The sequence below is a fragment of the Natator depressus genome, chromosome 12 (genome assembly GCF_965152275.1).
Source record: "Natator depressus isolate rNatDep1 chromosome 12, rNatDep2.hap1, whole genome shotgun sequence".
NCBI classification, from domain to species: Eukaryota; Metazoa; Chordata; order Testudines; family Cheloniidae; genus Natator; species Natator depressus.
The window spans coordinates 23,413,805-23,426,388 of NC_134245.1; the positions used below are offsets into that span (position 1 = coordinate 23,413,805).

Sequence of the window (12,584 nt, forward strand, 5' to 3'; positions counted from 1 at the left end):
TGAAAAGTGTTTCATTCTTCCCGTGCAAAAATGCTTCAGCCACTTTTAATTTATAGGAGAGTGAAAAAAGTGGATTTTTCAGGACTGTAAGAAATATTTTGTTTATCAGTTGTGCCAAAAATGGTTAACTGGGGAAAAACACTTACAGTTTTGCATGGAATAGTTTTGAACATGTAGCTCCTTTGTGGTTTTGTGTGTGTGTGTGGGGTGTGGGGGGGAATGGGGAAGGGAATACTTAACTTTTAAATAATTGTTCAAATGAGGATCTGCCCCTTTATGAATCATACTGCATAGTTTCTGACCTGGCTTGATAGGTCATGGAGCTGCTGCTGAAACAGACTGCAGGAGGGAAAATTGTAAATGTGTGATTTGATATACACAAAGTGTTTCAACGTGATGTCTTTTGGGGAGGCCAAACAGGTTCTTCTAAAATAAAACCTTGGCTCTCTATTTGCCCATTTTTTAGAAATTAACCTTTTTTTTTTTTTTTTAGGTGCCTTTTGTGCTGCCTTTAGTGCTGTTTTTTGTTTGTGTTTTTTTTTTTTTTTTTTTTTTTAAATCATGCTTGTCGTTTATAATTGGAGTGCATGATTTTCTTAATGTGGACATTTGGCTGTTCAAGGACAGCAATTTAGAAGGAATCCAAAATTCTGTTCATTCCTGTTGTGCTACTCAATAAACTAGCTGAAACTCCAGCTTCTTCAAAAAAAAAAAAAAAAAAAAATCCCAAGAACAGCAAAGAACATATGCTCAGAGAAGAGTTTACCTAGCTGAGAATATTTCTCTCATTAACTTCAGTGGGAATTGAGTTGTCAGTGCCTGACAGAATCAGTCTGCTGCTGTTTAGGTGTCTAAATATGAATGTCAGTATCTGAATTAGGTACCCATGTTGGAAGATGTTGGCCTTAAGTACTTTCCATGCTGTGTGTTTTCACTTATTTTAGACTGTTAACCTGTTAACATACTGCAAGTTTGTGGCTTAATTTAAGTCCACTGCTTTGCAACAGTAACCCTCTATGTGACAAGAAAGGTGAGTTGGCTCTTTGGCAGATTCTCCTTAGTGTGGTTCTGCTCCTTAGTTTGCATATTCTTGCATGTATATTATTGCATAATATTTGCTTACATTAGTGACAAAATATATTTTTACTATTTTTGTTACCAAGGTAAAGCTGAATGAATGAGCTGGATTACATTCCCTCTTGTGCACTTCGAGATAATTGCTTGCTAATTTCCAATCAGTTATATCTGAGCAATATCATTGAAGCCAGTGGAGGATGTGGTAGTCACTGGTGATGACATTTGAAGACAACAGGGTTGCACAGGTGTAGCTGAAGACATAATTTGGCCTGCCATTACTCTTAATGATGTATGAAAAGGAAAGAAATCAGGTTGACTTTCCAGTCACAATGAGCTTTCAGGGCTCACAGAAGAAAACCATTGTATGTTGACTGAGCACATTCGCTGGATAATTTAGTGAGGGACAGTAAGCATGGAAGCCCATAATGTTATTTTTGCAAAGTCACATTTCAGAGTAGAACTGCAGAGGAGAACACAGTGCCAACATGCTAACTACTAGAAGTGAATTTCCCTTTTTGTTTTGCTGTTACAAGGATATTCTGCTGAAAATGTCCACAAATAGACCTTTGCTCATTTTCATTGCTATGCTGTGGCATGCAAATCTTTAACTATATTCCAAATATACATTGTGAATTTTCAATTGATTACCTTTTTGTACTTTATCTTCATGTTTAGGAAATGTGTTGTTTTGTAGGTATGTGTTAATGATGATCTTGTTGCAAAGAACTTTGCTCATTATGTGATGACTAAAGAAAACACAGTTAATTTTGCCAAAAGCCAAAAGCCATGGTCCTCATTAAGTCTGAAGTCTTCTCCAGAGAAAGTGATCAATCCTGCACTTGCTCTTTGGCCAATGTTAATGCAGGGGAAGGTACACAATAATCTTGCAACAGGTGAGTACAATGTATACTTACTCCTTCTGAAGCCCAGTATAGTTTCCAAAAAAAGGAGTTAACTCTATACTATATTGACATAAATTGTGCGTTGGTTGCACTGGGTGACACAATTTCTATTCCAAAAGCCACTCTTTTAATCTGAACACAACGTCTCAGTCCCCTTGTTAATTCTAGTGAAATAGTAGCAGTCTTCTAGGTTTAAAAGTTTGCTGGATCTTGTTCCTGAGATCAGGAAATAGGCAGTTTGTATTTCTAGTATAATGTGAGATGTTTAGGTCTCTTTATAGGCTATATATGTCTACAGTCCAAAGACACTGTAGAATCTTCAGGAGCACAAGTAATAGAATGTTATATGAAATACGTGCAGGGCCATCTGCTTAAAATAATGTGCAAGCTTGATAATACACAAAGTTTACATAACAAAAAATCCTTGGATAACTGTCTTCAACACTACCTGTTCTTCCAGCTCCAGCTTTTTCTTTCTGTCCCATTTCTCTGTCTGCCTTACCAGTTTCCAGCTTTTGCTGTCTCTCCCCTTGTCTTTGTTACTAGTTCCACTCATTGCCTTTGGAGGAAGAAATCCTGGGACCTTGCTGAATTATATCATATGTTCGTTCATTCTTCTCTCTGCTCTTCTGAAACTATCAAACTGTTCTATAATTCTGTCCTGTGCTTCTGTTTCTTGCAACTCTTCATCACTCTCAGCTTTCTGCGTGAACCTTCTTGTCTTCACTTTAAAGGCCCTTCATGGCCTGTTGGTGCCAGAAACTGGGACTGGATGACAGGGGATGCATCGATAAATTGCCTTGTTCTCCATTTCCTCTAAAGCATCTGGGCTTAGATGTACCATTGGTCTGATCCAGTATGGCCATTTTTGTCTTACCTCATCTCTTATTCACAGTTGCAATGTTGATTACTGCTTCTACTATTGCCAGTTTAAGTAAAGGGGAGCTGTGGGAGATCAGCTTTCTAAATATCAGACCCTCGAGAGCAGGGGTTGGCAACCTTCGGCACGTGGCCCATCAGAGTAATCCTCTGCCAGGCCATAAGATATTTTGTTTACATTGACCATCCTCGGGCACGGCCCCCTGCAGCTCACAGTGGCTGTTGTTCGCAGTTCCCGGCCAATGGGTGCTGTGGGAAGTGGCGCAGGCTGCAGGGACGTGCTGGCTGCTGCTTCCTGCAACTCCCATTGGCTGGGAATGGTGAACCGCGGCCACTGGGAGTTGCAGGGGGCCATGCCTGCGGATGGTCAACGTAAACAACATGTCTCGCAGCTGTGTGCTGAAGGTTGCTGACCCATGCTCTAGGGTATGTCTACACTAAAATTAAAAACCTGCAGCTGGCCCGTGGCAGCTGACTTGGGCTCATGGGGCTCAGGCTAGGGGGCACTTTAATTGCGACAAAGAGATTTGGGCTTGGAATGGAGCCCAAGCTGTAGGACTCTGTGAGGTAGGAGGGTCCTAAAGCTTGGGCTGCAGCCCAAGCCCGGATGTTTACACGGCAATTAAAAGGCCCCTTAGCTTGAGCCCAGTGAGCCCAAGTAATCCGGCATGGGCCAGCCACAGGTTTTTAATTGCAGTGTAGACATAGTGGCCCAAATTTTTAAGTGCATGCACTGCCCTGTGGATACTATACAAGCTTTAGAAGTATGCACACTCTTCATAAAAGTAGCTAAATGTCTTAAGATTTTATACAATTAATTAGGAAACTTTGTTCTTTTTTTCTAAGTTTCTTTATCGCTTTATAGCTCTGTTATAGACCATGTATGGTTTCATATACATATGGTGATTTTTAATAATAAAAACAAAAATATATTTTTGAGAACTATTATAGTAGCTACAGTTGTGGTTGTAAAGTATAATCATATGCATCCTCTAGGTGGTGATGCTTCTAATTCTTTTCTTGAAAAGACATGCAGAAAAATTGCTGCACCCGCTCTTAATGGAAAAACTGAGTCTGTAAGTATTGCATACCATCTTTCAAACATGACTTGAAATTAAAATTTGCATAAAATGTGTTGATGTTGAGAAGTGCTCTTTAATGTAAAGTTCATTTATTTCCTCTGCAGTTGCTTATATTAGTACTAAATTAAAACCGTGCCAGATAAATTACATAAAATCATAGAAATGTAGGTCTGTAAAGGACCTTGAGTAGTCGTCATTTCCAGTCTCTTGCTCTGTTGACAGCACCAAGTAAACTGAGACCATCCCTGACAGGTGTTAGTCCAACCTGTTTTTAAAGTGCCTCCAATGATGGGGATTCCACAACCTCCCTTGGAAGCCTTTTCCAGAGCTTAACTACGGCTCCAGTTAATTAGAAACTTTTTCCTAATATCTAACCTAAATCTCCTTTGCTGCAGATTGAACCGATTACTACTACTCCTACCTTCAGTGGACATGGAGAACAAATGATCACTGTCCCCTTTGTAGCTTCCCTTAAGATATCTGAAGATAATCAGGTCCTTCTCAGTCGTCTTTTCTCAAGAGTAAACATGACTAGTATTCTTAACATTTCCTTATAGGTCAGGTATTCTAAACCTTTTACCTTTTTGTTGCTTTCCTCTGGACTCTCCAATTTGTCCATAGCTTTCATGAAGTGTGGCACCCAGAATTATACACTGTTTTCCAGCTGAAGCCTCACCAGTGCTGAGTAGAGCAGGACAGTTACCTCCCTGATCTTACATATGACTCTTGTTAATACCCCCCAGAATATTAGCCTTTTTCGCAGCTGCCTCACATTGTTGACTCATATTCAATTTGTGATCTACTGTAACATCTCGATCCTTTTCAGTAGTACTACTACCTAACCAGTTATTTCCTATTTTATAATTATGCATTTGATTTTTCCTTCTTAAGTGAAGTACTTTGTACTTGTCTTTATTGAATTTTCTCTTGTTGAATTCAGAGCCTTTCTCCAGTTTAAGTTTGTTTTGAATTCTGATCCTATCCTCCAAAGTGTTTGCATCCTCTTGCAGCTTGGTGTCATCTGCAAATTTTATAAGCATATTTCTCCATTCCATTATACAAATCGTTCAATATTTTCATTAATGTAACACAGTGAAGAGTACAACACCTAATACATTAATATTTAGTAGTAGCTTGAATAATTGTATCTCAAACCAACATTCAAATTTTCCCCAAATCAGACTTCTTGGAGGGCTTGCTTCATGAATCTTCAGCTGATATATACTTGTCAAGAGAACGGGTCTCTAGGCTCATAGACTCTGTCACTTGAACTTTTATTTGTATGTACGCACGCATCTGTTTCTCTGTTGCATTTGCAGCCATGAAGTTGTAGCTCACATGTGAAAATTTGATGTGAAATGGCAGTCAGGGGTAAGGAACAGAGGTAAAAGGACACTAATTTATTTCTGTCAGAAAAACTTTTACTTGCTACCTCGCCAGGTAGCATATTACAACACTTCATGCGTAGTCAGTTTCACTGTTTCTTTATATAGTCCAGGGGTCTCAAATTCAAATGACCACGATGGCCACGTGAGGACTAGTACATCGGCCCAAGGGCTGCATCACTGACACCCCCCCCGGCCCCACCCCCATTCCAGCCCTTCCATGAGGCCCCGCCTCTTCCCACCCCATCCCTGCCCCCATTCCAACCCTTTCCCTGAATTCCCACCCCAACTCTGCCCCCTCCCTGCCCCTTCCCTGCCCCCAGGGGATGCAGGAGGTGTGCAGAGTGTGGCAGGGGCTCAGGTCAGGGAGTTGAAGTGCAGGAGGTGTGCAGGGTGTGGCAGGGGCTCAGGGCAGGGAGTTGAGGTGCAGGAGGTGTGCAGGGTGTGGCGGGGGCTCAGGTCAGGGAGTTGAGGTGCAGGAGGTGTGCAGGGTGTGGCGGGGGCTCAGGGCAGGGAGTTGAGGTGTGGGGTGGGTGAGGGGTGCAGCACGGGGTCAGGGTGCAGGGTGCAGCAGGGGGCTCAAGGCAGGGAGTGCAGGGGGCTCAGGGCAGGGGGTTCGGCTGCAGGAGGGGTTCGGGGGTGGGCTTCAGCACGGTGCCCACTGGGAGCAGGGCAGGCTCCCTGCCTGCCTGCCCTGCCCTCACGCTGCTCTGGGAAGCAGCCGGAACCTGGGGGAGTGGGGGCAGAGGGCTGTGTGTGTTGCCCTGGCCGCTCCTCCAGGTACTACCCCCGAAGCTCCCATTGGCCGTGGTTCCCCGTTCCCCGCAGCCAATGGGAGCTATGGGGGGTGGTGCCTGGAAGCAAGGGCAACAAACAGACCCCTGTGCCCCCCCACCCCAGGTTTCGACCGCTTCCCAGAGCGGCGCGGGGGCAGGACAGGCAGGCAGGGAGCCTGCCCTGCCCCCGGTGCATGCCAGGCCGGAGCTGCTCTAGGTAAGTGCTGGGGGAGAGGGGGGCAGAAAATAGCCCCGCGGGCCACGTGTTTGAGACCCCTAATATAGTCAGTCTGTTTCCCTTGTTCTTTTGTGTGGATCTTTCACACAGTATCATGGGAAAATACTTAAAAAAAAAAAAATAGGAGAATTTGATTTTAAAGCCACAAAAATACTCAGGGGATTTGAGGACAGGCATCCCATTTTGTGAAGCAACCTATATTTTGGGTGAGTATATCCTTTTAAGGTTGGTGTTGGTATGGTAACTGATTAATTTCTGGATTTATTTAGTGTTTAAGCCTTTTTAACTGCAATAGTCTGAATGTCTAACTTTTTAAAATATCTTCAGTGTTCTGATAATGTTGGCATGAATTATTAATCTGTTTGCATTTTCTCTTAATTCTGAAACAAAAATTATCTATTTCTGTTGCCTTTTATCTATTTTTTGTTCTGTTCTGTTTTTTCAAAAATGTGAAATTAACTTTGTCTTGTCTTACTCTGGCCGTTATTGGTGAATTGCAGCTTTTGTTTTTTTAGCTGGAAGTGGTGGTGGTCTTGCATGAGAAACAAAACAAATTTTATCATGTGTAATTTTTCACATGGAATAATGATTTTCTAAAATGTTTTTCCTCAGGGCAGTGACAGCATATTTATCTATTTTTTGTCTTGTTTTGTTAGACTGTCAGAGCAACTGTGGGTTTGTCTTTTAAAGAAAATATAAATATTTCTGTGCAGCCTACTGTGCAGGTAAACAGGTATGGTTCAAGTATTATTGTGCGGTTTTTTGTGTTTACAGTTTTTGTATGTAACAATAATACAAAATCCCAGAGTGTTTTCAGCCAATTTTTTGAGGCCATTAAAAGAGAACTTAGCTTTTTGGGGGGGATTTGTTGATGGTGGTGGTTCATATTTGGAGTAAAACTAGTGGTTACATTTAAACAGAGAATTGGATACAGTTTAGCTAGTCAAACATGAACTAAGTGTAAGTATTGGCATGTCTCTTCTATGTTAGATGAATTTTAAGTCTTTTGTAACTGTTTTTGTATCTCTCTAAATTCATGCCATAACTTTTATTCTAGTGCATTAAATGAAAACATAATTAGAAGACAACTAAAGGAGATAAAGAACAGAATGCAAAAAATGGCTTCGTGAAGTATATTTTCCCCCTTTTTCCTTTTAAATACGTAGCTTTCTTTTCATGCACTTGCTAAGTGAGTGAATTTGGCAGTTGAAGCCAGACTTGGTCAGTTGTTTCCCTTTTTGAAATTTCAAACCCCCTTTTTCTTGGATTAAGTTTGATTTAGTTTTCTGTATCTTCAGAAATTAGCTATTGAGATTTGAGTGGTGGTTCCCTTAACTGATTGTTATAGGTCAAAGGCAAGTATTAAATTCTGAACGTCTTGATTTATTAGTAACAACAATTTCTGTTTTCTTGTGAATTTCTTCAGCTTTTTAAAGGGAATTTAAAGTCTTTGCATACATGCTCGACATTTGAAATATTTCACAGCATATTAATGTATATATAATTTTAAGTGAAGTTAAAAACTGGTTGTGATGGTGTTTGGAAAAGGACATCACTGTTTCATAAGTGTTGGATTTAATAATTGAACACTTTTTCAGGCTCCTGCAGTTTTTGAATCCTGATTCGTTGAAAACTGATGATGATCATTATGAACAGCAGGTACTTCTAAAACTTAACTTCATATTTTTATTGTATACACTTCACTACTAAGCTCTTTATGGCCTTGTAATTGTACATTGTTTGTTTTCAAATGAGTCGTATTTTAAAATATATTGAATACTTCCTTATAAAAAATTTAATAGGACACAACAATGGCATTATCATTAGACAAGATGTGTATCATCATGACCTCATATTCAGAACCCCAATTGTTAGCATTTATCTTGGCATTCATATTGTTTTCTGTGTAATTGAAATGTGATAATACTTTATAATTGTGTAGATTTGCTCTAGGTAGATGTGATTCAGATAGACTTATGAGAGCAACTTCTGGAATTCACGCATGCTTTTTGGTTATGTTATATCTGAAAATATTACATGTGCAGACACTTCACATATATTCCAAATAGCATAATTTTTGGACAGAGTTTGTCTTAAAAATTAATCTTAGTTCATCATTCTAAAATATACTGAATTTTTAGAGTTTTCTATTTGAATATCAACTTTTAATGACTAAGGATTGTTACTTTAGGAAGTTTCAGCAAAGAATACACTGTTGCTTACATGGAGACTATATGGTAAAACCTTTGTATCAAAGTTCTTGTAAATCCCATTTCAAAGTGGGAGAGCAAGTTCATCTGTACCCCAGAATGTCGTCTTGAATAAAATATTTTTAAAAGTACAGACCCCTTGGCTAATAGTGAAAATTTTATTTGAATGGACAACATGGGGGCTGTCCATTAACTGCTCTCAGATTTGTGCCCAGAAGTTCTTAGTCCTGTAAACAGTAACTAAGAGCAGCCAGAATCTGTGTAGTGGATGGGAGAGGAAAATGAGATGTTTCCAGTTAACAAATGAAGATTTCTTACTCCTTTAGGAAAACAAACAAGGAGACTTTGTTGGTTAGCCCAGATTTTTAATATGTTGACAGGCTTTTTTTTTTAGTTCATAATCTAACAAGAACAACCATGCAAGCGCACTGAGTCTACATGCTTAAGAAAAGGTGTGCAGATTTTTGGCAAATTATTAAAATAAATAGGATTTTCAAAAATTGCCTCTGCACATTCCCATTTTCATTATGCATGCCACTATAATCTCTGTTTTGAATCCATCTAGAAATGCAATGCCTAATGGGATCATGCAACTATTCAGCTGAACATTTAAGACTGAGCACATGAAAAAAGTATGTAGAGTCCCACTTTCTTTGAGCTATACTAGTGGGAATATGCAGAAGCAATTAAACTGGCGAGTAGCCTTTCTTACTCATAATTTCTTTCCTAAAAATGTAAAATTTAAATAAAATGTACTCTTTGGCCACTTTTGTGGGGTAGCATATGAAATAAAAACTTTTTATTACATACTTTTTATTACGTTTTTGTTAGTGTTTTCTAAATGATGTGTGTACTTTCAGGAGTTTCAGAAGATCAATACAGAACAACCTCCCATTGTTCTCAGCAACAAAATAGAGCCACGTTCAACTCTTGAAACAACACCACTTTTGGTAGATCTGAAAAAGGTAATATTAACATTTATTGTATGATACACTGAATATATTAAAGGATAGTTCTGATGCCCCAGCAAACTCCTCAAATAAAGGACTCAAATTTTTTAAAGTGGGGCAGGAGTGAACAGCAAGTGTATTCATTTAAAAAAAAATACTACTTTCAGACTCAGTTCTCAAATTTCCAGCCCCCGCCTCTATTTCTTGGTGAAGGCAGGAGCTAGGAGATTGCTTATTTTATGATACAGATAGAAGAAACAGAGAATTGCTCCAACAATGAAATGGCAGACCCTCCCAGCCTCTTTTGGGAACCTCTGTTTTGGAAAAGGGTATTCGCCTATATGTGTTTCATCCAAGAGGCATAGAGGGGAATACATTTGTGCTTAATTCCCTGTGCTTAACATGGAGAGCCAGATTCCTGGGGAACTGTTTTGGGGGCCAAAGCCAGCAATAAGCAGGGGATGGACAGGGAAGGTGCTGATGACAGTAGTGTCTTTTTCTCAGAATTTAGAATGGGAGAGGATGGAATCTTTTATTATCTGAGTGCCTAGCTACTACTTTTAGCACAGAGATCCTTCCTTTCATGGCCTCCATTTTCACTTCATCCACTGATAACTTCAGGGTAATTTTAAATGTGTTCAGGTGCGATTCAGATCCCATTATTGAACATATTATCTCAACAAATCCTTCAATGACTGGATGATAAGGGTCAGTTTGGTTTTTTTGTGAAGTGGACAAAAGCTTTTAAATACACCCAGTTTATTATTTCATTCAACACCAACTATATCCAAGAGAAGTATATGCAAAAATAAAAGGAGTACTTGTGGCACCTTAGAGACTAACCAATTTATTTGAGCATAAGCTTTCGTGAGCTACAGCTCACTTCATCGGATGCATACTGTGGAAAGTGTAGAAGATCTTTTTATATACACACAAAGCATGAAAAAATACCTCCTCCCACCCCACTCTCCTGCTGGTAATAGCTTCTCTAAAGTGATCACTCTCCTTACAATGTGTATGATGATCAACGTGGGCCATTTCCAGCACAAATCCAGGGTTTAACAAGAATGTCTTGGGGGGGGGGGGGGTAGGAAAAAACAAGGGGAAATAGGTTACCTTGCATAATGACTTAGCCATTCCCAGTCTCTATTCAAGCCTAAGTTAATTGTATCCAATTTGCAAATGAATTCCAATTCAACAGTTTCTCGCTGGAGTCTGGATTTGAAGTTTTTTTGTTGTAATATAGCAACTTTCATATCTGTAATCGCGTGACCAGAGAGATTGAAGTGTTCTCCGACTGGTTTATGAATGTTATAATTCTTGACATCTGATTTGAGTCCATTTACTCTTTTACGTAGAGACTGTCCAGTTTGACCAGTGTACATGGCAGAGGGGCATTGCTGGCACATGATGGCATATATCACATTGGTGGATGTGCAGGTGAACGAGCCTCTGATAGTGTGGCTGATGTTGTTAGGCCCTGTGATGGTGTCCCAGAAGTCACCTACTACAGGACAGGCCTAACAAAGAAAATAACGGAACGCCACTAGCCGTCACCTTCAGCCCCCAACTAAAACCCCTCCAACGCATTATTAAGGATCTACAGCCTATCCTGAAAGATGACCCAACACTCTCACAAATCCTGGGAAACAGACAGCCCCCAACCTGAAGCAAATACTCACCAGCAATCACATACCACACAACAGAACCACTAACCCAGGAACCTATCCTTGCAACAAAACCCGTTGCCAACTGTGCCCACATATCTATTCAGGGGACACCATCACAGGGCCTAACAACATCAGCCACACTATCAGAGGCTCGTTCACCTGCACATCCACCAATGTGATATGTGCCAGCAATGCCCCTCAGCCATGTACATTGGTCAAACTGGACTGTCTCTACGTAAAAGAGTAAATGGACACAAATCAGATGTCAAGAATTATAACATTCATAAACCAGTCGGAGAACACTTCAATCTCTCTGGTCACACGATTACAGACATGAAAGTTGCTATATTACAACAAAAAAACTTCAAATCCAGACTCCAGCGAGAAACTGTTGAATTGGAATTCATTTGCAAATTGGATACAATTAACTTAAGCTTGAATAGAGACTGGGAATGGCTAAGTTATTATGCAAGGTAACCTATTTCCCCTTGTTTTTTCCTACCCCCCCCCCCCCCCAGACGTTCTTGTTAAACCCTGGATTTGTGCTGGAAGTGGCCCAACTTGATTATCATACACATTGTAAGGAGAGTGATCACTTCAGATAAGCTGTTACCAGCAGGAGAGTGGGGTGGGAGGAGGTATTTTTTCATGCTTTGTGTGTATATAAAAAGATCTTCTACACTTTCCACAGTATGCATCCGATGAAGTGAGCTGTAGCTCACGAAAGCTTATGCTCAAATAAATTGGTTAGTCTCTAAGGTGCCACAAGTACTCCTTTTCTTTTTGCGAATACAGAATAACACGGCTGTTACTCTGAAACCTGTCGAAGTATATGGAGCTGGTTGAATTTTTCATAGTGGGTCAGTCTCCTCACTGATTTTACTTTGGCTTATTTGATCAAAAGGATCTCATTGATGGTCGCTGGCCTCAGAATGGTTCCTAAGCAGTGGTTCTTTAAATAATGTCCCTGTGGGGGCTACTGTTGCAGGTGTGGCAGCGCCTGGGATTGACTATCTTCATCATCAGTGCCCATCAGACCACACATGCGCACCTCTCTCTCTTGTGCTGTGAGCATGATGTGTATATATAGCACTGTACGTTCCGACCGCCCTCAGTTCCTTCTCTGCCACCTTTGGTCTGGGGTAGAATCCACAGCAAAGCCTGCTTCTCCTGTTCCCTCAATAGCTAGTGCCTTACCTGTTAGTTGTAGTGTAGTTAGTACTAATACTCCTTTCTTCAATCTAAAAAAAAAACATTTTTTTTTGTTTTTACTTTACCTTTACAGCAATTTCAGTAGAGTAGACCAGGAAGCTTTTTCCCCTCACCCTTCTGCCCAGATCCCCAGGGTTTAAGAGGTATGCCACTCTGGGGCCGCTTTCTTGGTAATGGACAGCAACCCACAGTGTATTTGCTGC

The 12,584-nt window shown here is 40.4% G+C and overlaps 1 protein-coding gene across 1 annotated transcript in view; it reads left to right on the forward strand.

Moving 5' to 3' along the window:
* Positions 1-12,584, forward strand: part of TDRD12 (tudor domain containing 12) — a 123,565-nt gene that overhangs the window by 21,459 nt on the left and 89,522 nt on the right. The window contains exons 10-14 of the mRNA XM_074968717.1: positions 1,772-1,970; positions 3,855-3,934; positions 6,996-7,072; positions 7,938-7,998; positions 9,410-9,514. Of these exons, the coding sequence (XP_074824818.1) occupies positions 1,772-1,970; positions 3,855-3,934; positions 6,996-7,072; positions 7,938-7,998; positions 9,410-9,514 (522 nt within the window). The remainder of the gene's footprint in view (positions 1-1,771; positions 1,971-3,854; positions 3,935-6,995; positions 7,073-7,937; positions 7,999-9,409; positions 9,515-12,584) is intronic.